At 42.5% G+C, this 27,200-nt stretch overlaps 1 protein-coding gene across 1 annotated transcript in view; it reads right to left on the bottom strand.

Annotated features, from left to right (window-relative positions):
* Window positions 1-326: 326 nt before the first annotated feature.
* Window positions 327-27,200, bottom strand: part of CASR (calcium sensing receptor) — a 41,566-nt gene continuing 14,692 nt past the window's right edge. The window contains exons 4-6 of the mRNA XM_013958015.2: window positions 9,439-9,669; window positions 5,559-5,682; window positions 327-2,697 (exon numbers count right to left, since the gene is read on the bottom strand). Of these exons, the coding sequence (XP_013813469.1) occupies window positions 1,247-2,697; window positions 5,559-5,682; window positions 9,439-9,669 (1,806 nt within the window). The 3' untranslated portion in view covers window positions 327-1,246. The remainder of the gene's footprint in view (window positions 2,698-5,558; window positions 5,683-9,438; window positions 9,670-27,200) is intronic.

The following is a 27,200-nucleotide window of genomic DNA, read 5'->3' as shown; positions in this document are numbered from 1 at the left end:
CTCCAGTAAAACTCCTGGACATCTGATGCCCTGTAGGAGCCAAAATATACCCAATTTACTCACTTATCAGGGTGCATGTCTCAGAGCCCAGGCCTGTATGTCTTCCTCATCCAGTCATCTACCAGCATGCACAGTTCAAATATTTATCTTTTCCTACAATTATATTATCACTTTTGGGGGGATATTTCTGCATCTCTTAACTCCTCCATTTCCTCTTGTTTCATTTGCTTTGTTTCAAGCCCACCACTATCATCATGACTAGTGCAATACTATGTGTAGGTATGAGGCAGATTAATATGGCAAAGCACAACACTGACTATGGTGTGAAAGGTTTAGCCATGTATGCCACGTGGAATATTACAACAGCAACATGTCATTAAGCGTACAACTACTAGTGACATAATCAATCATGGATACATCTCATTGTGCTCTCGCAACATTCTCCTGGGGGATATGACAAGCTGTTCTCCCCCTCCACCAAAGCAGTCAGGCTGGAGGTGAAGCTACCTCAGCTGGAAGAAACCAGTAGGAACCTAGTAGCTTGGTCTAACGTAACGGAGTCTATGAAGAGCATTGTCTAGTATTTCCTACTGCTCCCACTTGTGGGCAGAAAGGAGATATTGGGACATTACTAAATATAAATAGCAGGGCGCTCTGTCACATTAAATACTTTACACATTCACACCCTTGGCTGTACACAGCATGCAGGATGTTGGGGCTTTTTTATTTTCCCCATGACTGTGTGTTCCCCAAGTGAAACTGTGTATCTTGCTTTTGTAGAACGGAGAATCCTGATGAACATGGTTACAGATCACATATACTGGATAAAGAGGGGCTATTATACATAGTGGGAAAGAGGAATATTGTACATAAGTGTAAAAGCAGAGTATAGTGGAATTGCCTAATTGCCTCCCACAGTCAGCTGAGTTGCAGTCTGGCAGGAAAAGATTACAGAGGCAAGGCAGCATGCAGAGTTCTGCTTAAGCCCCACCAGAGGCCATCTTCACTTGTCCTTCCAAGATGTCCTGATTTCAATAAAGCAAATGCAATTTCATTTCAAGGGTCCCCAGACACAGGCTTTGGACAGTCCTTCCTCTGGAGGCATGTGTGTTACCCTACCGGCGCTAACAATAGACTGTGGTGGGGCTGTGTCACAGATGTGCATCTTTGTTGTCTTTCCCAATCAGAAGCAAGAGGTGAGCAAGTTCCTCTTGGGGACTGGTGTGGTTTTCATGGTCTTCTTTCGTTAGGAATGTACTGTGTTCTCTGTGACAGAGCCACCTCCAGTGCCTATGAAATTTCGAGAGTTAGCCGATGGCAGGGAAGGCTCCTCCTTGGGGCCTGGTACCTCTTCTTTTGAGTCTCCCACCATTGACTCCTGTGAGCTGGACTCTGGGCTGGAAACTGCCTGAAAGCTGGGCTCTGCGCTGAGGGACTCGCTATTCTGCAGGGGGAGCAGAGCCCGGTGCCGCATCAGGCTGTCATCGCTGTTCTGTGCTTCCAGGGAGTTCCTGCGTTTGGTGGTCCTGTTGGCCACGGCATTCTTCTGCGGCTCCTCAAAGCTCAGCGACAGGGTGACCGTGCCGCTCCCGAAACTGACCTTTTGCTTACACCCGCGCTGCTGCTGGAGCTGCCTCTCTGTGGAGGCTGGTAGAGGGAAAGGGTCTTCATGGTTGCTCTTGCTGCTGGTGGAGGAGGAAGGGGTGGAGCCAGTAGAGCCCCCGAGGCTGTTGGAGCGCTTGCGTGACACATTGCTCCGTCTCAGCGTGGCCCTGGCAGCCACCTTGAAAGCATGGGCTGCTGTACTGCAGCGCACCTCCTCGATTGTGTTGCGGGAGGGCTTGAAGAGGATAATGTAGACTTTGTTGAAAAAGATGCAGGCCAGGAGCCCAAAGCTGGCAGCCAATATTGCAATCACCTCCACAGCAGAGACAAACTTGCCATATGTGCTGGCGTAAGCAGGGATGAAGGAGATCCAGACGATGAAGAAGATCAGCATGCTGAAGGTGATGAACTTGGCCTCATTGAAGTTCTCAGGCAGCTTTCGAGACTTGAAGGCAAAGAAAAAGCAGATGGCTGCCAGGAGGCAGGTGTAGCCAATGAGGAAGCCAAGTGCCATCAGGGAGCCTTCATGGCAGGTGATGAAGATAATCTCATCCTCCAGGTCATGGTTTCGGTAACTGGATGGGGGTGCTGTGTACAGCCAAATCACACAGATGACAATCTGCACGAATGTGCACAAGAAGACCAGGAGGAACTGGAGATTGAGCCCCCACCACTTGCGGTGGAGGCTCGTGGGGATCTTCGCCTCAAAGACGAGCAGGACACGGTTGGTTTTCACCAGGATGCAGGAGATGCAGAGGACAAAGCTGATGCCGAAGGCTGGCTGCCGCAGACGGCAAGTCCAGTCCTGGGGTTCACCAATGAAGAACAACGAGCTGGAGAAGCAGCACAGCAAGGAAAAGAGGAGGAGGTAGGACAACTCACGATTTGTGGCCTTAACAATGGGAGTATTGCGAAATTTGGTGAAAACTCCCAGGACAAAAGAAGCCAGGAAAATTCCCAGCACAGCGAAAAGAGTCAGAGCAATCCCAAAAGGTTCTGTCCAGGAGAGGAACTCTATCTGTTTGGGGATGCAGGATGTATGGTTCTCATTGGACCAGTAATCCTCAGGGCATTTGTCACAAGCACTTGCATCTGAAAAGTAAGTGACAGAGGAAGAGAAGGTTTGTTATAATGAAAGGTTGAAATGGCTGATGAGATAAATGGGGGCTACACACTGGCCTTCATCTTAAATACAGAGGATCTTTCCTTCTGGTGCCTGCAGGTTCCCAGTATCAGATCTAGGAGTGTTTTACCGTGAAACAACCAGTCTCCAATGGGTTACATAGCAAAACACAAAGGACATTTAATGCCAGCTTAAAAAAAGGCCTTCCCCTGCACTCTGGCTTTTCAAATCAATTTCTTGGCAAAACTTTGCATGTTTGATTACTATCAGCTGTTACACAGGCTCTGTCCCTTGCTGTTTCTTATTCCTTCATTTTTATCATCTGCTTCTCTCTGTCTTCATACCTCTCAAACTTCCATCATCATTTGAAACATCCTGCTTGCCTCTATTAGAGGGAAAATCAAAAGTGTGTGTGCATCCCTAAGTGCTTTGGGAGCCTCTTTCATACTCCAAAGACATGAATCTTAGAAGTGTTTAAATTGTTCATCCCTGGAAAGCAGGCACTCCCACCATACTCTCATTTCACTTAGAAACATCAGTGGAAGACGTGTCTTAACAACAGTGGTCTCCCCACACCCAGCAAAGCCTGCCACTGACACTTGCAGAGGGGAGTTTGATGCCTCCATCTCTTTCCCCTACAGGAAACTAGTTAGGGTATACTGGGCTGGAAACATCTGTCTCCGTTGGCTGCCATGATCAAAAGGTGAGAACCTGCACCTACTGCACTTCTTCTCTAACCCAAATGGGTCTTGTGTTCCAGTGGTGAGGGTCATGGCTCCCTTGATGGTGGTGGAAAGAGATTGAGAGCAGTGTTCATTGGAAGGTTACTGGCTAATGAAGGCAGAGTATCCCAAGCTCTCATTTTGGAGAGGTCTTTGGAAGGAGCAGCTATTATCAGACATGACACCGCTCTCCCAGTGACTGGTTGTCTCACTGTTCATGTCAAAAACTTGCACTAGATGTGAAAGTGCAGTCAGAAGCTCCTATCACCACTTGTCATTAATGCATTTCATTTACTTTCATTCAGTCAGTCATTTTTATTTTTCTTGAGCCTTTCACCTAGAAGGCTATTGCAAACTGCATGCAAGTTAGCAGTGCTAACTGCAAATACCAGGAAATACAACCACCTCTACCAGAGAAGGGGGCAGCTATTTAGCATTGCATCCTAAAAAAGTGCTTTCACTGCTGTCTCGAGCTGACTAGAGACCACACTGCCACTGAAACAGGTATTCCAGATCTCCTTCCTCCTCTGAGGCTGCCCATTCCTGCCCTACCTTTGTGTCAGCAGTAGTGCTCATGCAACTTCTTGTTTCCGCTGGAAGCTAAACCTGCCAAAAATGAGTTTTGTTTTCAGGGAGACCAGAGCCCTGATCCAGCTCGCTCTGTGGTCACACAAGTACCAGCACTACTACTGGACAAAAGATGGGAACAAACAGCTGGGAGAGGGCAGGAGAGATTGTCTCCTTTGGTAGCATTACAGTCACAGCTTAATGAGGCTGGCTGTAAAACAGCAGAACGCAGTCCCTCGCACCCCCCCCACCCCAAATTTCACCAGCACACCAGTGCCAGCTCCCCAAATCTTGTGAAAACACCAAGAGACCCCTCTTACAAGTGACCAGAATTGCTGCTATCTAATTCAAAAATGCTACCCCCCAGAACCCCGTGGTACTATATATTCATGTTAAAAAATTATCATTCCTATCTGATAGGATGAAAATCAGATCCTCCCAGAGAGGAATGACTGTGAAGTCTTGCATCCAGTTTACTGAAGTTTTCACCTCAAGCAAGGTCTACAGCATGTGCTGGGATCAGCGCTGCTAGTGAGGGTGTGAGGAGATCCTGAGCATTCAGCAGTGCAGAGGGGCCTGCTGTTCTGCAAGGATTTACTTGCCTTTCTTAGCTTGGAGATGCCCGACACTAAGGAAGCACTAATGGTGTTGGAAATTCAGAATTTTTCATCTGTCTCTAAAACTGAGGTTACTTTTTCCCTCCACTGCAGAACCTGAGTGGCTCGATCCGAGCTCCCACTGAAACCAACAGAAAAGATGTCCATGGATGTTTGATATGACCCAAAGATTCTGGTTGCTTGTAGTGTCTGTGTCCAACAGAAGCTGTGGTTGGTGACCCCGTAAAGGGAAATACTCCTCTCTGCTTGTGAATTCAGGGATGGAATGGACTTTATTTCTTTATAAAGCATGAAATAAAACCCTTACAACATGAGGAAAAGATGGAGGCAGACAGACAACTACAGAGTTTAGGATCAGGGTAGGGATCTCCTTCTTCCACATTTTTGGAGTGACAAAAGCTTTTGCTACAGTGCAATGGAATTTTCTTATGGCTGCATGAGAGGCTTCCTACATGCAAGTCTTTTTCAATTTCTCTGCCTTTTCCTAATTCAGAGCAGGAGTGACAAGCAGGCTTAGCAGAAGACAAGACCTGGCGACCATGGGACTCAACTCTCATATGTTTTTCAGAGAAAGTTCCTCCAGGCTTTCTGTGAAGCTCCCTGGCAGAGCAGGGCACAGCAAAAGGGGTAATTTATGCTGTCACTGCCTCTCCTGTGCCTGGTCTTTGGAGGAGTGGGGCACCTGTTTGTTTGGACTGTGACTTTGGCAACTTTGGCCAAATTAATAAATCCATTAATATGGACTTCGTAAAAGATTCCCAAGGAAAGGATCTAGCCCACCTTCGTGCAGGAGTCCCTGTGGGCTGTTCTGTGGGACTCCAGCTCAGCACTACAGGGAAGCAACCTTAGCACAATTGTGGGTGATGCCCACAAGAGGCCTCCCACAGTCCTCTGCAAACCCCAAAGAGGATCTGTGGGTATTACCTGTTTCATCACTGTACTCCCCATCAGGGCAGTCCACGCACTCGAAGCAGCAGGTGGGCTCTCCCTCAATAATGCCCTTCCTGGTGCCTGGGAGACAGTCCCTGCTGCAGTTAGAGAAAGGCACCTGCAAGAAAAGAGCCCAAGGATGGTTAATGGTGACAGTGGCCCTTCTGGAGCCTTCCTGCAGGAGGACCTTGTGCTTACTCCAATGGTGTTATTGCTTGATTGACATGCTAGATTGACAGCCTCAGAGATTCACCTCTTCTTTCCACAGAAAAGACACATCTTGCACATTGGTCTTCCCCCAGCTCACTGCAGTGATATTCTCCATGCATTTGTTTGAAGGATCACATCAAAGGATGGTAGGGAAGATCAGCAGATCTCTGTAATCTCTACTGTGTTGTGGGCACTGGGAACCGGTATGTGACCCATGATACATATACTATAAAACAGTCATCAGATGATTTTAAAAAGAGAAGATCAATCTCTACTGGCAGGAATTCGAATCAGCCTTGAAGAGGAAGGGCTCTGACTACTGACTCCCAATTCATTCTCTCTGCTATATATTGCATATTAGCTGGTAATGATTTATGGGAATTAAAACAGGTCCTTAAAGCCCACTCCAAGCTTGTTCTCCTGAAGATCCTCTCAAACCCAGAAGCAACAAGGTGAATTAACTAAACAAGAAGAGCTCTTCCTGGTTTTAGAATTCTGAACATCTAAAAGTGCAAATCAGCACCTATATGCAGATCCAGAAAAAGGAGTGTACATCCACATGGGGTACACCTTAGGTTTTCCATGTTTAAATCCATAGAAGGGATCTATAAAGCCTCCACCTAACTGTTTATGTTCCTAAGTTTTCATCAGAAAGGTCACTCCCAGACTTCTGCTACTGCAAATGACTATGTGTGTTGGCTATTGGCTGTGCATTTATACTATGTTAGCTTACTGGGCATGCTCATGTCCTGGCAGCGAGTGGTCCAACAGGCATGCTTAGTGCATGCCTACACACACTGACAAGAAATTCAGCACAACAGGTGGAAGTCAGGATCTCTTACACAAAAGCACGACCTGAGCTTAAGCTCACCTTTTCCCAAATAAATTAAGGCACTGACACAGAACATGACTTTCCCAGCTCAGGGGAGTTAAACTCACACTTTCCACTGCTGGTAAAGTGCCCTGATCTGTAAGCAGCTAAGGGCTGCTCTGGTTGGAAGCTTCCATTCACCTTATTGAAGGTTTGCCACTATGCTGAAAGGTAACAGCCTCCATTCCCTCCTTCCCCATTCCTCACACAAGGATCTGAACCCTTTTATTTCCTCACTTGTCCTGTTGCCTTGCCCAAGTGCTGCTAATCTGCTGATTTCCAGAAAGCTCCTGTATGAATGCAGTGAGTCCAGGGTATGGTTTGGAAATTGCTTTTGTCCAGGCACTGACCTTAGCCACAAGGTAAGCAAGCCCTCAGTTACAGCTAGTGGCAACATCTAGGTGGAGATGCCCATTTTATGGCTGATGTATCTGCCTGCAGCTGAGTGCAGACACCACTGCCTATCACTCTGAAGTGTACCTGCAGCATAGTTTGCAAACACTAGTTCTGAGCTGTTAAACAGGACTGATTAATTAATTAGAGGCATATCCAGGGCAAATCCCTGCAAGCTCCCCACTTGAAGCACACTTTGCAGCAAACCATTAATAACTATTCCTTCGGACAGCAAGTTGGGCATCTATCGAGCAGTTCCTCAGTCTAGACCACCTTTCCCTAGGCTGCCACTGAAGATGCTGTATGAGGCTGAATCAAAGGCCTCACCGAAGTAATGCACTGCTTCCCATTTACCTACTAAGCTGATTATCCTGCCAAGGAGAAAAATTAAGTTGGTTTGATGTGATTTGCTCTTGACAAATTCATGTTGGCTCTTTCTTATCAGTTTATTAGCCTCTAAGTATTTATAAACTTTTATAATTTTTTATCACATCTTTTTGGTTACTGAAGCTAGCCTCAATTGTGTGTAATTCCCTTGGCTCTCCAATGTCTCCTTTTAAAAATAGGTATTACGATTACCCTCTCTAATCCTTTGAGACATCACCCATTCTCCACACTTCTCAAAGATAAATTGCTAGTACTTTTGAGATTGCTTTGGCTGACTCCCTAAGTATTCTGTGGGAAATTTCATCAAGTTCTGCCAAAATTAATATATCTATCCTGCCTACTCTTTAACTTGTTCTTTTGCAAGTCTGGCCAATACTACAGTTCCCTTGTTAAAATTAACTACATTTAATCTGTTTTGATGAAGAATGAGGCACAGAAGGCATCAGTGAGTAGAGTACTGGCTATTCTCTGTGAACAGGGTCTTTTATCTGAAAGAAATTCAGAGTCTATAAATTGAAAAAAAGCTACAGTAGACAGAGAGATCACAATCCCTTTAACTGGAACACAATTTGCATGCCTTGGCATGACACTCGGCAATGTACAGCCATGTTTATAATAGTTTAGGACAAAAAATGAAGATAAATATTGTGCTGTCAGAGGAATTTAGACCAAGAGAATGTAATTACACTGTTTAAGCGAAAAAAAGGGAGCTAACATCCTAACTTTTGGAAGAGGTGTCAACAGCATTTGCAGTTATCAGACGGGGTTAGAGTATCACATGCTTTTAACTCCACTTGTAGTTTAGGCTCACAGTCTTCAACTGGGATTAGAAAGGCCTGAGCTCAGTATTCCTGCTGCAGTGTGCTCTGTCTGACCCATGCCCCCTTCAGAGAGCTCTGAATTTAACCCATAACTGAAGTTGGTAAATCTGGAGTCAAATGAGGGTTAACTGATGGTATAAACATGTTAGGCAAATGTAGCCACTGCAGCAACAGTTACCGGAGCTGTCAGTGAAAATGAATAATCACTTGAGGTGAATTGCTGTGTTCATTAATCAGGTACTAATTTAACATGTCTAAGCATTGCAGCGGAGCCTGGCAGTGACCCTGGTAAGCTAACACTCCATGTCACCCCTCAAGCCACATGCCTGCTCAGTAGCCCCTCTAGGAGCCATGGCTTTTATCTAGGGTGGAGTGGGCTGCTACTGTTGATTACAGCAGCTCACCTGGCTCCTGCCCAGAGCTCTCTGCACTGCATTCCCATCACATGGGGGAGACACAGCCTTGGACACCAGTGAAGATATGGTTATGCTGGAAAGATCTTATACCTGCAAGTAGGTGGAGCAGGACTTATGTCTAACTAAAGTCAATGGCTACTTCATGTACCTTTGAGACTGAACAAGTCTCTTCCAGTAGATAAAAAAAGATACTGGTGCAGCTCACAGTTTGAACAGGAGATCCAAGCTAACACAGGCAGATTAACAGGCTTTGTTCTGTTTGGTTTGCAAGGCAAGGGTGTGCGGAAGGCTGTGGGATTTGGAGGGTGAAGCCTGCAGAAAACAGCTGTGAATTTGACTAGGAGAAGGAAGAAATGCTTCTTGATACAAAGGTACTGGGAGTGGAAGAGGTGGCCATTTTCAGCAATGAAACTACCGCACTTAGGAAAACCTGACTGTCGACAGCCAGCATTGAGCAAGGAATTTCTCATCCTTGTGGAAACAGCATTACAAAATTCTAAGCTAACTATCTGGGCCAGAAAAAAAACATTATTTAAAACATTAATATCCATAACAACTCCATGGCTCATTGAACATATTGGAAGGGAGAAGAAGCAGCCCATTATTTCCAGAAGTGGGTAATGACGGTGTAAAGGACTAGGGCAGAAAATGCATACACGCTAAGATAAATGGGCCTTTTAATGAGACATGGAAACATGTGTGCAGTATGCAGAGTTATTTCAAATTTCAGCTTTCAGAAGTTTGGGAAACATTGCTGTAAGAATATAAGCACTTACCTCCTTAGAGAATCCACTCCACAGGATTTTGTTTTCATTGATAAAGAGCCTCTCCCCTTTCTTGGCATAAACATTGTAGTGCCCAACCTCCTCAAAGATGACTGAGCCATCCTCCGGAGAGAGATGCCAATTGATTATTGAGTAATTCCCTGCCAGGTCCCCAAACTCATCAAAATCCACCTGTTCTCCCATGTTATTGGTGAAATTTAAGTGACGCAGATGCTTCAGAACCTGCAAAGAGAAACAGAGACACCATGAATACCTGCATGTCACAGCCCTAACATAGCACAGATCTGCCATGTGGACAAAACCAAAAACAATATCACTTTACTGCAGTCCTTAATCTCTTAAAAATCACTTAATCACAGCAGTAGCAGGCTTTCTCTCATAGACACCACACACACACTCCCTCTCTCTCTCTCCCCCTGTAGAAACCTTGGAGATAGCACAAGGTATTATGGCAACTAAGGTAGATGGCACCCATCTGTAACACTTTGCTTACCAGGTGCTACCCATGTCAGCCTTTTAGCATTCCTCTCCAGGCCCTTCCAGTCACCTCTGTAAGACTGCAGCTCTCCTTCATGGGCAGAAAAGTGGCAACAGCCACTGAAGTGTTTCAGTCATCCAGGCATTCCTCTCACCCTGCCCTTGCAACCACTCTGCATATGCTCTCATTTGGCACAGTTCATCTTTGATCACTCAGAAACAGAAATGCTTGAGAAATAATTCAAACTTGACTTTTGATTTAAAAACCCCAAGGCCAATGCACTTCTGTAAGAAACAATGAATCAAACTTGTTCACCATGTGGCAGGCCTGGAGAGTTCACAGCACTTTTGTTGTCTCCTGGCCCTGGTTGCAGAGTTTCAGATAATCACGTTCTGTCTGTCCCCACATGTCGGCCCCGGATTTTTCACCTCATGTCTTAAACTATCGTACTCTGTGAACAAGAGCAATTAATCCCAGGAACACTGCAGCAAAATTAATGATCCGCCTGGCCTGATAGGTAGATGAAAGAAACAGCAGCATGTAAGAAAGCCTATACTAGGAGTTGTGATACAATTAATCCATATTGCAGGTATTTTTCTAGTCTTCATAAGTTAGTTGCTCATTTATGCAATTATCAAATTTTTTGCCATTTAATATTCTCAGACAGTTTCTCTACAAAGCTTATGCAAAAAGCCGAGGTGACACCGATGGCCTCCGGCTGGCAGCAGTCCTTATGGCACTGTGTCATAGTTGCTGCCGCAGTTCTAGTGCCTTTGACAGCATGTAAGTCCCTTTCTCTCTCCCTTACATGCAGGTCTCCAAACATACAATCCTGAATGACAAAATATGAGAAAAAATAAAATGAAATCATTTTGTCTGGGCAGGCAAAGCCCTCCTCACCCTGCAGACATGGAACAGACAAAATTGTTTGGTTGAAGTCTTTTCACCTGGAAGTGCAGAGACAGAGGAACAGAATAATTTCATTAATTCCTGTCAGTTTTGCTAAATTGTTTCATTTTTCTCTGTTTCCCTTTGAGACTCTCCTGTCTCAAGCTGACATCCCCAGAGCTGCAGAGAGGCCCTCCTCTTATCTCACTGTCTGTATTAATGCCAGCCTGAGAGAATCTGGAAAAATCAGAGTAGGACCAAACAGGACATGGCTGGTAATACCATTGATTTCTGTGTGATGTTGATAGAACACTTCCAAATATTACCATGCTATTCAGTATTTGAATACAGGCATACCTCGTTTTATTGCGCTTCACTTTATTGCACTTCGCAGATATTGCATTTTTTTTACAAATTAAAGGTTTGCGGCAACCCTGCATTAAGCAAATCTATTGGCAAGATTTCTCCAACAGCATATGTTCACTTCATGTCTCTGTGTCACATTTTGGTAATTCTTGCAGTATTTCAAACTTTTTCATTATTATTATATCTGTTATGGTGATCTGTGATCAGTGATCTTTGATGTTACTTTTGTAATTGTTTTGGAGCGCCACGAACTGCGCCCATATAAGATGGCGAACTTAATCGATAAATGTTGTGTGTGTTCTGACTGTTCCACTGACTGGCCATTCCCCCGTCTCTCTCCCTCTCCTCAGGCCTCCCTATTCCCTGAGACACAACAATATTGAAATTAAGCCAATTAATAACCCTACAACGACCTCTAAGTGTTCAATGGAAAGAAGAGTTGCACATCTCTCACTTTAAATCAAAAGCTAGGAATGATGAAGCTTAGTGAGGAAGGCATGTTGAAAGCCGAGATAGGCTGAAAGCGAGGCCTCTTGCGCCAAACAGCCAAGTTGTGAATGCAAAGGAAAAGTTCTTGAAGGAAATTCAAGTACTACTCCAGTGAACACCGAATGATAAGAAAGCAAAACAGCCTTATTGCTGATATGGAGAAAGTTTTAGTGGTCTGGATAGAAGATCAAACCAGTCACAACATTCCCTTAAGCCAAAGCCTAATCCAGAGCAAAGCCCTTCAATTCTCTTCAATTCTACGAAGGCTGAGAGAGGTGAGGAAGCTGTAGAAGAAAAGTTTGAAGCTAGCAGAGGTTGGTTCATGAGGTTTCAGGAAAGAAGCCGTCTCCATAACAAAAAGTGAAAGGTGAAGCAGCAAATGCTGATGTAGAAACTGCAGCAAGTTATCCAGAAGATCTAGCTAAGAAAATTGATGAAGATGGCTACACTAAACAACAGATTTTCAGTGTAGACAAAACAGCCTTCTACTGGAAGAAGATGCCAGCTAGGACTTTCATAGCTAGAGAGGAGAGGTCAATGCCTGGCTTCAAAGCTTCAAAGGACAGGCTGATTCTCTTGTTAGGGGCTACTGCAGCTGGTGACTTTAAGTTAAAGCCAATGCTCATTTACCATTCCAAAAATCCTAGGGCCCTTAAGAATTATGCTCAATCTACTCTGCCTGTGCTCTATAAATGGAACAACAAAGCCTGGATGACAGCACATCTGTTTACAACATGGTTTACTGAATATTTTAAGCCCACTGTTGAGACCTACTGCTCAGAAAAAAAAGATTCCTTTCAAAATATTACTGCTCATTGACAATGAACCTGGTCACCCAAGAGCTCTGATGGAGATGTACAACAAGATTAATGTTGTTTCCATGCCTGCTAACACAACATCCATTCTGCAGCCCATGGATCAAGGAGTAATTTCGACCTTCTAGTCTTATTATTTAAGAAATTCATTTTGTAAGACTACAGCTGCCATAAATAGTGACTCCTCTGATGGATCTGGGCGAAGTAAATTGAAAACCTTCTGGAAAGGATTCACCATTCTAGATGCCATTAAGAACATTCGTGATTCATGGGAGGAGGTCAAAACATCAACATTAACAGGAATTTGGAAGAAGGTGATTCCAACCCTCATGGATGACTTTGAGGGGTTCAAGACTTCAGTGGAGGAAGGAACTGCAGATGTGGTGGAAATAGCAAGAGAACTAGAATTAGAAGTGGAGCCTGAAGATGTGACTGAATTGCTACAATCTCATGATAAAACTTCAATGGATGAGGAGTTGCTTCTTATGGATGAGCAAAGTGGTTTGTTGAGATGGAATCTACTCCTGGTGAAGATGCTGTGAACACTGTTGAAATGACAACAAAGGATTTAGAATATTACATAAACTTAGTTGATAAAGCAGCAGCAGGGTTTGAGAGGGTTGACTCCAATTTTGAAAGAAGTTCTATTGTGGGTAAAATGCTATCAAACAGCATCACATGCTATAAAGAAATCCTTTGTGAAAGGAAGAGTCAATCGATGCGGCAAACTTCATTGCTGTCTTGTTTTAAGAAATTGCCACAGCCACCCCAGCCTTCAGCAACCACCACCTTGATCAGTCAGCAGCCATCAACACTGAGGTAAGACCCTCCATCAGCAAAAAGATTACGACTCGCTGAAGGCTCAGATGATGGTTAGCATTTTTTAGCAATAAAGTATTTTTTAATTAAGGTATGTACATTTTTTTTTAGACATAATGCTATCGCACACTTAATAGAAGACAGTATAGTGTAAACATAACTTTTATATGCACTGGGAAACCAAAACATTCATGTGACTCACTTTATTGTGATATTCGCTTTATTGAGATATTCGCTTTATTGCGGTGCTCTGGAACTGAACCTGCAATATCTCCGAGGTATGCCTGTAATAGGTCAGATGGTGGAGGCAGGAATTTTTTCTCTTGTTCTCACCCTCATTACTCCCCCTCTCTAGACCAGCTGCCCCATAAGTTGTGCAGCTGAGATGATCTCAATGAAGGCCCAGCCCTGTCCCTGGAAGACCTCACCCTCTGATGGACACTGCAAAAGAAAGTGAGGCTGAGGGCTCTTGGGACTCTCCTTTCCTCTTCTTCTTCCTCCTCTCCTGCTCCAGTGGCCCAGGACACCCCCTCCTTTACCAGCTCTCAATGACTGACCTCTGCTGATGCTGCAGTTAATGCTCTGCTCTGGCACTTTGCTCTTCACTCCAGCTCAATATTGCACTCTCATACAGAACTGCAACACTCTGCTAAACAGCTGCTGTGCTCTCTGCTAGGCCTGACAGGATTTCAGTGAGGGGTTGAATATTATCTGTATAGACAGGAGATGGAGACCTTGCACTTTTTTTGATTAAAGTTATTACACACTGGTGAGCTGATGTCTCTAACAGGCAGGTACATATTCATAAGAAAGCACTGATCCGCACTGAACGTTGTCTTCTCCCAGGCATGGCGTAGCAAATTCAGTTACATGACCCTACCTGGGGAGCAGGAGAGCCCAGGTGTGTCAGTTCCTGCAAGAAAGACGCATGCTCTACCTAGAATCCCACCAGAGGGACAACAGGAATGACAGAAATAAGGAAACCCTGTTTTCTCTTCCCACCAAATACCAAAGTTGGCCTTGAGGTCTAAATTTGTGAGAGGCAGCTTGTGAAACAGTAACTGAACAGCTGCTAGGACATGTTCCTGTTTCAGATTGTCATAAAATCCCAGGATGATACCTGTATATCACACAAGGGTTACTTTCTACAGGATGAAAGTAAGGTTTAAATGGCCAAGGCATATTTAAGCACTGAAATTTAAAAGAGCAAGTTGCAGACTCTACACCTTCCTTGAACAACTACAGCACTCTTTTATAGACACCTATCAATGATTAGCTAAAGCCTTTACAGTTAAAAACGTGTCACTATGTTTTGTAACTAAAGATAGAAACATAAATACCCAGGACTCAGTCCACAAAGACTTAAAAGATCCTGCTTCAGCAAGGGCAAGGAGCATGTGTCAGGGGTGTATGTGGCATACCCTAGAACTGAGAGTTTAAGAAAGAAGTGATGGCCACATGACTTGAACACATTAGGTCAATACATCATCAGAAGCTGGTAGAAGCCAATAGGGAGAGCATTCTGTATGCTACTACCTTCAGATGTTTTTTTTTTTCTGTAATTGTTCCTTTTTTTTCCTGTCACAGGCTACGCATTGAATTAGAATGTTTTTAAATTAAAACACTCATTATCAGAAAGGACTTGTAAATTCCTCTCTAGTTTACCCTGCCATTATTCCTGTAAAGATTATTCCAAGCCACTTAGTATCCCATGCTTTATCCAGGCTAAATATTCTGGCTAATGTGGTCTCCACTCTTATGGAAGGAACATAAGAATATAATACAAATACACCTGTATCAGGTCAGACCAGTGGCCCATCTCCCCAGGACCCCATTTCTGACCACAGCCAACAGCAAATGCCTAGGAAACAGAGGTGGACGTGACACTTCCCCAGAAAACTCTCACACATTTTGCAGCTCAGTGACTTCCTATGCCAAAGGTCTTTGCACTCGATAACCCTCGGTGGATTTTTCTTCCATGACGTTGCACTTTGTGTTCTGCATCTGCGCAAACTTTTCACAGCCACAGCTGCCTAAAGGAAGGAGATCTGCATTTTATGAGAAAAGCACCTCCTCTTGCCTATTGGAACAGGACATCTGCTAATGTCTTTTAATGCCCCTCGTGGTTATGTTGGAAGAGACAAAGAATTGTCATTTCCTAGTCACCTTTTCCATGCCTCTCAGGATTTTATAAACCTCTATCAGATCTCTCTTCAGTCATCTCTTTCCCAGGCTGATGAGTCCTATCCTTTAAAAAAGTCATGCTGACTCCTTCTTAATATATTCCCTTTATCCCTGTGTCTCTTCATTTAATTCTTTACTACGGTTTCTAATAATGGGCCCAGTCAGCCTTCGGTAGTTCCCTGGATCTCCCCCAGAGCCCTTTTTAAAAATCAATGGCACATCTGCCACTTTCCAGGTCTCAGGGTCCAAGACAGTTTTGAGCAGGGGGTTGAGCACCACAGTCAGCACTTCAGCTACTTCATCCATACATTCTGGCAGAGCTCTTGGTGAACACCATCATTCAATCCTGCCAGACAGTAATAATAGTAACAAAAAAGTTCATTTTGCTCCTGTGTTCCCTAGTCTCTTCTACAGTTACTTCAGTTTCATACAGATCCTCTGACAAGTCTCCCATAAGTAGGGTTTTAGCTCAGGACCTTTCTCAAGTTCTTCCATAGTGATCACACTTTTTTTCTGCCTTCTCTCTTCTTTTACAGTGATTATCTATGGCTCAACAGACTGACAGGCTTCCTACTCCTGAAGTGTTTAAGAAAGGATTTATGAGCTTTTACCCCACTTACAACCTGTTCCTCAAACAATTTTTTGGCCTGCCTTATTTTATTTTTACATTTAGCCTGCCAGAGTTTACGATACTTTCAGTTTTACTCACTGAACAGGACACAGCTCAACTTTTTGAAGAATGCTGCCTTGCTTCTAGTGAACACCCCTTACCCTGCTGTTTAGCCTTGCCAGTTCCTTATGGCATTTTTCCACTTTTTCTTGATATCCAGTAAGTGCTTACTTTGTGCCGCTAGTATTGGGGCCTGTGGTAGGCAAAAAAAAATAACTTAAATTGTAAATGCTGACAGGCAGCAGATAAATTGGTGTGTATGTAAATGTCCGAAATTGAACTTTTGTACTCCCAAGCACAAGCTTGCTAGCTGCAACCAATATGGGCTTGTTGTAAATTCTGGTAACAGCTGGACTAAACAAAAGTAACACGTCCTGAATCCTCTGATTAGCAGAGACCTGAGACAGAACCACCAATAAGGAAGCTGATCACACTTTGTGGCTCGATGTGAAGATGAAAAACTGGCAATTGAGCTGAAAATGGCAAGTCCTCCCATTCGCTTTGAATTGCTGAGGGTCCACTCTTCCCTGTTGTTTCAGATTCGTAGGCAAGCACCTGGAGGAGATATTTTCATGATGCTGTAACAGGCATAAGGACTTGAAAGCTCAGCTATCACATTAGCTGATGTTTTCTTTAACCAAGACACCAGGATATGCCAACACCATACATCTTGCCTTTTTCCGAGGGATGTCCTGAAGGTGACAGAATCTGTTAGACAATGGAGGAGGCAATTTATTACCACGCACAACCTGGGCCATTCCAGTTAAGCTGCCTTGTTTCCATTGGTTTTCTACTGTGGAAAAAGTGACTATTGATACAATTTAGCATTATAAGGGTAGCCCAGATGAAGAAGTTTAAGGAGCCCAGGAACAGAGCTAGGATTCTCGCTGTAAACACTGAACAACAAAATGAGATGACCTTTTGCTATGCACATGGAGCCTCATGCACAAGGAGTGCCTGGTCTGTGGTTGGGATAGTGGGCACTTTACGCTAAAATAATGAAGACTAGTCATCACCTACTGTACAAGGACTGAGCTGTGCGCCAGGATTGAAACTGTCAGGTTTGCTATCAGTCCAGATTAACGCAGATTACAGAGGGAGATTAACTCTGGAAGAAGGGCTGGGGGTGAAGAGTTGAAGAGAGGGAACAGTGACAGTCAGCCAGAGATTCACTGACAATATTGTGGAGGAATTCGGGCTTGGAATAACAAGATGGGGTGGACAACCCAGTTGCGGTGAAATGCCAGCTCTGCCAGTGACCCAAAATCACACTGAAAGAAAAGAGTTCAGTTCAAGACTCAAGAATAGCTGTACAAAGGCTGAGAACAACTTGAGAAGATTCAGGGTTGTTGTGCTTATCTAAGACCTGAATGACATCCTTGTAAAGTTAGGTAAATGAACAGCGCTACTGAAGGCTAAATGTATATGACAAATGCAAATTGCCAGGTACTAGAGGTAATAATTTAAGATGCTCATAATCTTTATTGGAAGCTAAATTAACAGTAACCACTCAAGAAAAAGGCCTGTTCATTATTCTAGGCAGCTCACTGAAAAAACTCTGTGTATTATGCAACTGAAAAAGCAACAAAATGTTAGGATATTAAAGTGAGAAAAAACTGACACTGAAAATATGATGCCAATATATACACCAGTAGTACATTTTCCCTGGGAAAAATGAGTTTAGTTCTAGTCATTTGATTTAAAAAAAAAAAAAAATCATAGAATGAGTAAGAGGGTCCAGAGATGGTGGTGATAGCTCTTAGCCAGCAGGCTTGACTTCCATTTGAAGAGAAATGAAAAAATGTGGGATTATTTAATTCAAGGAGGGAGACAGAGGAAGTTTATGTAACACATAGTGATTTGTAGGAAATGGTGACTTACTTACATTCTCACAGAAGCAGAGAACCCGTGAAACTGGCTGACTTCATTCAAAAGGAACAAAAGACTTTTTTACAAGACCCACGTTTACGTGATGGGACTCACTGCTGCAAGTCATCACTGACTCACAAAGATCAGTAACGTCCAGAGAAGCATAGGATGTCAAGCTGCCATGCCTAGGTGTGCAGCTTAGCATATTTTGAACTGATAACTGGTTTGGTTTAGTTTTGCTTCTGTTACAGATACGAGATCCCTAAGCAGCTGAGAGATACATCTCTCCTCCTCTTCCACTGTCCAGTGCCCTCTGCCCAAGGAGGGGCAGCAGTGGTGCTGACACGGGCACACACACACATATGTTTCATTTTTAATTTTTGTGAGAAAGAAGCAGGTCCTCCGATAGAAACTTGCAGAAATAGGGAGAGGGAGACAATGCAGATGGACTGTGTTATAAACACCTCACTTGCTGTTTGGTGGAAGTTACTTGGTGTTTCCTTTGCTCATGCTATGTTGTGAATGCTCAGTCTGCTTGGAAACTGATGGAGCCAAGAGTTGCTTATGACAAGGACTGGTTTGGTTGCCTGTACCTGGGCTTGGTGGGTTGTCTTGCATAGCTTTTGTAACCAGCAATCAAGGGACACTACTTAGATGATGCAAAGCAGCAGCAGCTTTGCCCTTTCTTGACACTGATGGGTAATATAAGTAGCAAATTAAAAGCAGCTACAGAAATAGGAGGGAGTTACTAGACCAAAAATATCAAAGAAGGCATGCATTTTCAAAATGAGGCTTGTCTGACATATAACAGAGCCACTCTGATGTAGGGTCAAATTGACTGAGGTATTATATTTACAAGGGTGGCCAGAAAGAACTCAAGAATGCAAGCCTAAAGGATTCCACAATACTGACTGCACAAGTCAGGCAACTGAGATATTTTAGAAAATCCCATTATGTGTTTGCTATTGTTGGCAGATGCCTCAATGCCATTGCAAAATTCACTCTAAAATGCTTTGGAAAGACCTGTCTGCTGAGTCACAGAGGTTCCCAAAGGAATCAAGAAATGATCTTACAGTATTTTGGCCTTGCATGGCTGGATTTCCAAATTGTTTTAACTACCAGTTAGGAAGGTGCAAGACACAGTGAGGATGGGACCAAGATGGGCCTCAAAAACTTGTGCTGGCCATGTGCAGAACTTCTGTCCAGCCCATTGCTCTCCACTCTGCATCTGTGCAATTGATTTTTCTTTTCTAAGCGTACTTGTCCATTGGATGCTAGTCTTGAGTTCATACTACTTAATGCAAAGCTAATAGTTAACAGCTCATCACTGAAGCATATGATTTTGCTAAGTTTGACAACACTGGAGAATATATCAAGAAAATTTTCACTTGTTTGGCCTTGACTGGGTCCACATAGCACAAGAAGAAGTGAGCAGACTGGCAACACCCTCTGCATTACATTTCAACTCAAGAATGATTTTCTAGAATCAAAGATTTACATAGGAAAATGTCATGTGAAATTCAGTCAACTGAAATTAAGTGCAAATGTGGTATTTGGAATGACAGCACTCCCCCGCCCAGATACCCTGAGTACTAATGCACTTCCTAATAATCAGGACAAAATTCCTGGTAGGCAAGAGAAAGATAATGTCTATGGAGAATGCCTAGACCTGGAATATAATGCTACACAAAATCAGGCAAGCTTCCTACTAGTCTCTGCCCCAGCAATGTACAAATGTAGATCAGTGATGACGGAGGTCTCAGTGCCCGACAGAACAGAGTCAATCCACTGACAAGGTAGAGCAAAGGACTGAACAACTGTACCTGATCCGCATGCATGATAAGCCCAGGGTCATTTCAGACATTGTGGCTGTGCTCGTTAAAATTAAAGCTCATTAATTACAGAATAAGGAAATATTGCTATCCTTATCATGCAAATAAAGCTCAACAGCACTGTATTTACTATGGCATGCTCTAAAAGCACAAACCCAACATAGATCATTCAAACAAGGCTGCAGAACACAAGTATTGTATTAACTGAAAACAGAACCTAAAAAACCCACCAGGCTATATATTGAGAAATTCCTTAAACACTAGAATTGAGAAGGTGTCATGTGAAGTTAGGGCAGACCCTCATGACTTACATAAGGCTGTAAGAGATAGCTAAAGGGATGGTGAAGGAGCCAGAAAGCTAAATGAATTATATGTAATTGCCCTTACTACCAGAAGAAAATGGGACATCTTATCCCAAGGGTACTTGTTTTGGAAGCCATCGTATGACATTAATGGAGGTAGAAGGTCCTTAAAAAGGGATTAGAGAACAGCCTGAGCAATTTAAATTGGCTCTAAAAGACTGACAGAACCATAGTTCATCACAGCACTCCACTAGCAATAAAAGGAGTGCTAATGCAGCTGGTTTACAATACATGCATAAAAATGCCACTGGTCTCAAATGACCGAGTCAATACATTAGCTAATACTATTCCACAGCAATCACAGTCCACCTCTCTGCTACACATCCAAATGTAGTGCACAACCAACATGGCATTTAAAGTTTCCCTCTCTGCCAGTCCATACAGGGCATGAAACACAGCCCCTTTGCAGAGGCTTTTATTCCTGCTCCGTGTGCCCCTCTGGAGATCGCCAGTTCAGCCTCTGATGGGCTGGCCACAATGGCTGCCAAGGGAAGATGCCATCATAAATGGCAGAGGGATGTCCCTGTAATGAAATGCTGGTTAGCCTGACATTGATCCCAGGGAAAAACAATGGGAAAAGAAGAGTTTTGAGTTGAGGATCAATTAGGATAGAATTATAGGACAGAAACATAATTACTGCCAGTATGGCTTTGAGGAATATAGATATTGTTAAATACAAGTTTGGTTGCCAAACAAACCCCTTTAGAAGTGAAATACCTAAGCTTTACATCTAATGCAAAGCATCCATTAAATGGATCAAGAATTGCCTGTCAGATGTCCAAAAGCAGATATCAACAAAGACAAATCATCAGTTATGGGTAGTTAATAGGGAATTCCTCCAGCCTTGGTAAACAACTCAGTGTTATCCACTATGTTCATCAGTAGTCTGACAGCAAAAATAAAAGTGCTGCTGGGAAAATTTGCAGAAAAAGCATGGATTAACGTAATGCTAAATAATAAGAAAGACAAAGCATTCCCCCCCGGCTGCTCTCTCACATCTGTGTTTAATACAGTGAAATTCAAAGTCATTTATCAAGGAATAGGAAATTCGAACCACAGCTACAGAACGAGTACCACATCCTGCAAAGTATTGCTGAAAACTTAAGGTGACCTTTCCATTGCACACTGTGGCAAGAAAGGCTAATGTAACTTGTGCATATATAAACAGGGCAGTAATAAGTGTATGTAAAGGAGGGATTTTTTTTCAATGTCTGGCTGTGCTGAGGCTGTTAGAGCAATATTGAATATATGCCAAAAAGGATGAGTAAACAGACAAGATGCAGAAATAAAGCAAAAAATATACCTTATGACTAAAAACCACTATGTTGAAATTATCAAGATAAGACTCAGAAAAAATTTGATCAATGTGCATAAATACTTTCTTAAGAAAAACGATGAGTACTTAATCTGGACCCTTAAATCTAACAGAGCAAGGCCAAATAAGGACCAATGCAACTTAAGGACAATTAAGTTCAAATTAGAAAGAAGACACAATCTGTGACAGGAAGGGTGACCAACCATGGACCATACTAATAAAGAAAAAAGTCTGCTAGTCAGTATGTCTTTGGGGAAAATAGATCTTGTTAAGTTCAAGTTTGATTAGCAAACACACTCCATCGGAAGTGAAATAACTAGGCTTTACATCTAATGTAAAGCATCTATTAGATGGATCAAAATTACTTCTCTGAATGTGGTGTAAATCTACATGGTTTATTATACAAAGGAGATTAAACTGCATGATCATTTGGAAAGTGACCCTCTTTTAACATTTTTGAGGTTCTTGTTAAGGTTTTGTGGAGAGAGACGGTCTCTGGACAAATGAAAGCAGCCATACGGACACAGGGAGAGCATGTTGTCAGTGCTGTCAGACTCCATTTTGTACTGTATTATGTTTGCTCCTATCTTTACCTAGAGCCATGATATGAAAGAACCATCATGGCCACCTAGTCTAGACCTTATGTCACAGTTGCTTTGTTTTTCACTTTTAACAAACATAATTTGAAGAAATCCATCGAATATAATGGCCCAGGGAACTGTGTTTACTAATGGTGAAGAATCTATTAGCAGAAATCCTGACTGAGTAAATGATGTTTTAATGCTCTTAGGATATCATTGTACTGCACGTTATGGCAAAGTATCTAAAAGCCTAGGGTAGGCTTATTTTTATTAATTTGTCTAAATTTAATACTGAATAATACATAATGAATTATCTGATTATTAAAGCTAATAGTAGAGCCTATGGTTACCCTATAAGCTCAGTGTTTTCAAGTAGCATAATTCTCATAGAATATCTTGCATAATCAAAATTTGATTTAAATGTATTTTCCATGGTGTTGGGGGCAATAGTTTCCCTGTGCATTTTCTACTGGTGATGTTACAGGCCTGGCCCACTCTCTACTAAAGTCCAGTCGAGTCTTTCTCCTTTCGGTAGGAGAGACATCCAAATAATACTCCATTAATTGTCTGCTTAAATGAAGAGCAACACAAATACTGTTCTCAGCTGATGACAAATCATTATCTCCAAACTGATGAATCAGAAAACATCTGGTTTTGCCCTTGTGAGAAAATAGCTGTATTTGCTGTACTGACCCACAAATTTCTGTGTGTGGTACAAATTGCCTACCTCTCATTTTGGTCTCAAATTAACTATTGTTTGCCCTAAACGGCCATTTCCCCCACAAAGGCACACTGATGAGATGGCTTGCTTTTTGTTCGTAACAAATATATCTCCAGTTTATTTGTAATGCAGATTAGGTGATGTTTTGCAATTACCTGATATTCAGCAGCCGACTCTAGTTTCATGGCAGTTCTTCCTGAATGACTGAGTCTCACACAAGCCTCAGTTAATACCTGCTCTGGTATTGCTTCATTTTCCATATCACAAACCAGCTGTATTCAATACACTATTTTAATTGTCCAGACAGCCTATATAGTTCAACTGATACAAAACTGATTAGATAAGCCCTTAGGCTCAAAGGTCTGGGGAGACACGTTACCTAAGGAATCATTCACTTCTTGAAAGCCTTGTAGAATCAATTTCTAGCCGTACAGACGTACCTAAATGTAAAGTTGGAGAAGGCACCAATCCATTTTCAGAATATTTACCTCTTCATAATGGGTATCATCAGCACAGAGGAAGGAAGTGTTGGCTGGAAGGTGCACAGCCCTGTAATAAAAGACTTTAGCTGTTGCTAGGTGCAGCCAATTTGCGCTTGTTTTTTTTTTCTTGTGGAAGAGCATACAGTAATTTTTCACTAAGTCTATGGTCAATCAGATTTCTAGGCATAGAATAATTTACATGACTGCCTCCTTAACCTGCTAATCATTTGGACAATGAATATTTCAGCACGCATAGCATGCTTTGCCTTGGTACCTAGAAGAGCTATCCCATTTTTTATTCATGAACTGCCCTAAGTTCTCAGCCTCCAGTGTAACCACAGCCTGAAAATCACCTGGGAGTCTAAATAAGGATGTTTTACACCACAGCCTTGTGATGGCACACCTTTGCCTCCTCATATCCACAGGAACCCATCTTCCCCATTTAATTGCAATGCTTTCATTGTGAGACAAAAAAAGAGGCCCATAAGCTGCTTGTTGGCAATCAGCAAGAAGACAAACAAATGGTCTCAAACGCAAAGTGGGCTATGTCTGAGGTAAAAACAGTGTTTTCCTGTTCTCACACAGAAAGAATATGAAGTAATAAATATCTGCTCTGAAGGACTGACTAGGAGTCCTTGCTTGTTTTCCTTGTGTTTTTTGCAGGACCACCCAGTGTGTGAGAAGAGAGAGAGGCATCATGGCGGCTCCTGTTAATGCCCCAAAGGGTTACAAATCTTTGCTCAAAGAAGAAATAAAAGAAGAACAGATGGACAGAGAGCTTGCTGTTAGAAGCGGCAGTGGGAATAGCTGTGTGAATCGAGACCAAGAAAATCAAGGAACTTGAAGGCCAAGGGAAAGAAGACATGGGAAATCTTATCAAGGAAGATGTTAAGAAAAGAAGGATACAGCAGCAGACTATTTATTTGAGCTGTTACTGAGAGACAGGACAAAGGGGTAGGGAATTCTGACAAGACATGTTTGAAGACCTACGTGCTATGCTTTCTCAAAGAAGCATCCGTCCAGGAGTCCAGAGCCAATGTCCCATCTCTTGCTGTACCGTCCCACCGCTCGATTCTACAGCTTATGGGACAGCCTGCACTTGGGGGAAGCCAGTCCATGAACAAGAGCAACACCCAGCATTAGCTGCACTCGATACAGTCTCCTGAGAAAATCACAGCTGACCAGAGAAAGGGCATCTGGTAAGAGGTGATGGAGCCCTTTACAAGGACTCTTTCTGTTGTATCATTTGTAGGATTGCACTTTAATACTTAGCATTTTGTGTAAAATTTTGCCTTTTCCAAATGCAACAGAAATTGCTTATACATTTTTGTTTTGGATTGCCTTGCACCTCTTTACCAGAACAAAATACTTCAAAAAGAAATATTTCATCTGATCTTGATGAATACTGTGCAGGATACCACATACCTAATAACACATGTAGAGAATACTATCTGGTCTTTACAGACATCCTGCACAGCTCAGTGTGCACCTGGACTATCTTCTGCCTTGCAGTAGGGTAATTTCATAAAACATTACTGTAGCTAGCATATACATTCTTCAGAATAAGTGCAGCACAGACATCTTACTTAAACAAGTAGCTACAAATAAGTAGAGAAGAAAGTTGTTACTATCTGACATTTTAGTTTAGGAGGCAGGTAAAAATTCTACCTGCCCTATGGTGAAACATACTTAGAGCTTTCTCAAACTGTAGATGGTAAATTCATAATAGTTGTATTGCACCCAATTTAACAAACTCACAGTAATTCTGTGCTATGCTTCATACTGTCCAGTTCAGATGAAATGATCACTGAGGTAAAAATGTGATTTGTATATACAAACCTACACATACACCCCACACATTATATAAAACAGTTCCCTCCAAAAGATTTATATTCTGAGTAAAAAATAATAACAGCTAGCAGACAATGAATAAATAATAACTCATATGAGTTAATGGACTAATGCCATTGAAAGGCAACAAAATTAAATGATACATAATTAAATTGTAGAACACACCATTTATCCTCACAAGTCACCGATCTCAGTGGCACAGGCTGCTCTGGACAGGAGTTTAGGCTAATGGAGCCATGAGTTCATAGGGAATGCCTTATCTGTCCAACACACCACCTGGCTCATGATTTCAGACACTATTAGCAGCTGCTGCCTTCAGTCTCCAGTGTAGAGGCTTCCTAACACCTTCCTCAAGCTCTCAGATCACTTTATAATAAGAAAGCCTTGAACTGATTTTGTGAAACAGGAGCAGGCACTGAACACTGGCAGAAGTACCACTGGGAATGAGTTTGATTCAAATAGAAAAGTTTTCTTCAAACTTAGGTTCTGGTTGTTCAGAAAACCGCTCTCTAGAGATGCTGGAGGATGCATGTTTGCAAGATGAACTCATTACCCTAGTGGCTGATGAAAGCTGCCCGAGGGTAATGAGGCGCAATGCCTGATGTGAAGTAGATGTGCACACAAATCTGGCATTTACCTGCTATTCATGTGTGTGATTTTGAAATGAAGTGAAAAACTGCACAAATATCAAATAAGCTTGATCGCCACCACCACCCCATAATAGCGGTCATTTCAAATATACCCTGTTCCCTTTATAGTACCCGCTATTCCTATCCACTCATGTTATCCCCTACATACTCTTTCTTGATGCTGCTTCCCTCCTTTAGGGCAAGTATGCATACCCAAATACCTGGATCAATGTGCTTCACATTTTGATATAGTCATCCTTCAGCATCAGACAAGCAACACAGAAATAAAAGGACCTTCTTCCCTACTATGGAATCCTCAACAAACACCACACTATTTTACTGTGCTATGGTATGAATATCCTGCTTTTTTACTTTCCAAGTTGACAAGGCACGAGGGAATGAATCAAAAATAAATTTATTCTGGAACATTTTTACTGACACAGTCAAAGCTAAAGCTGTCTATGACTTGCCCACTTCTGCCAGTATGCTCCTGAAAAGCAGAATAGGATTGAAAGACAGAAACCTCAGAGAGAGCTAGCAATTACAGAATTCCCCTAAACCAGGGTCAAATCCCTCACCCATCAAATCAGAGTAAAGTGGTTTCAGTAATCCTGAATGAGATACCTAGAGCTAAAGGATACAGGTTTCCCATAAATGCCAAGATGAAACCTCTTAGTTTGAACTCATTGATGTTTATACATTGACTGAGACTAGACAAGAACCAAACTGCAGTTCCCACATGTGAGTGTTGACCCAACATTCACAAAGTTTGTGGCATGGATAGCCTTTATTTTGGTTTGACTAGCCAGAATAGAGGAAATTACACATACAACAGTGATGTGAGCCTCATTATTTTCAACAGTTTTGTTCTGATTTCAGGTATGTTTGGATCCAAGTTTTCACTGATGGCCAAAGCTGGGAAAAGAGAATTTGCTACATATTTGGCATATATTTATTTGATAGCCCTACAAGCTAGTTCTCTTGTTTGAAAGTGTAGAGGATATTAAAAACACATGCTGATTATTACAGTGGATAGCACAATCAAACACATTATGGGGTATGGAGTACTCCTAAAGGATCAGAAAACAGAATGCCAGGAATACTATCCATATACTAGTGAGCAGAATACATCTACTGATTTGGTAAATGTGACTGAGTCATTACTATTGTTTTATAAGTTCACAGGTATCACTGCCAAATCAAAGCAGCTACCCATTATTTGCCAAAGAACCACACATTATTTTTCTTCATTATTCAGCCTGCTTTAGTTCTATCCTATATAAGTTTAAAACTGTGGAAAAGAATATGGCCTGTATGGAAAATTGCTGTGGGATTGCAAAAGCTGTAGAGCTTGCCAAAGAAAATGAACTCTGAAAACTGTTTTCCTTGTTTATGTGCTCTC

This window comes from Apteryx mantelli, chromosome 1 (assembly GCF_036417845.1).
Source record: "Apteryx mantelli isolate bAptMan1 chromosome 1, bAptMan1.hap1, whole genome shotgun sequence".
NCBI classification, from domain to species: Eukaryota; Metazoa; Chordata; class Aves; order Apterygiformes; family Apterygidae; genus Apteryx; species Apteryx mantelli.
Note: the sequence above shows the minus strand (reverse complement) of the source record. Positions and strands in the feature narration are given on the sequence as shown.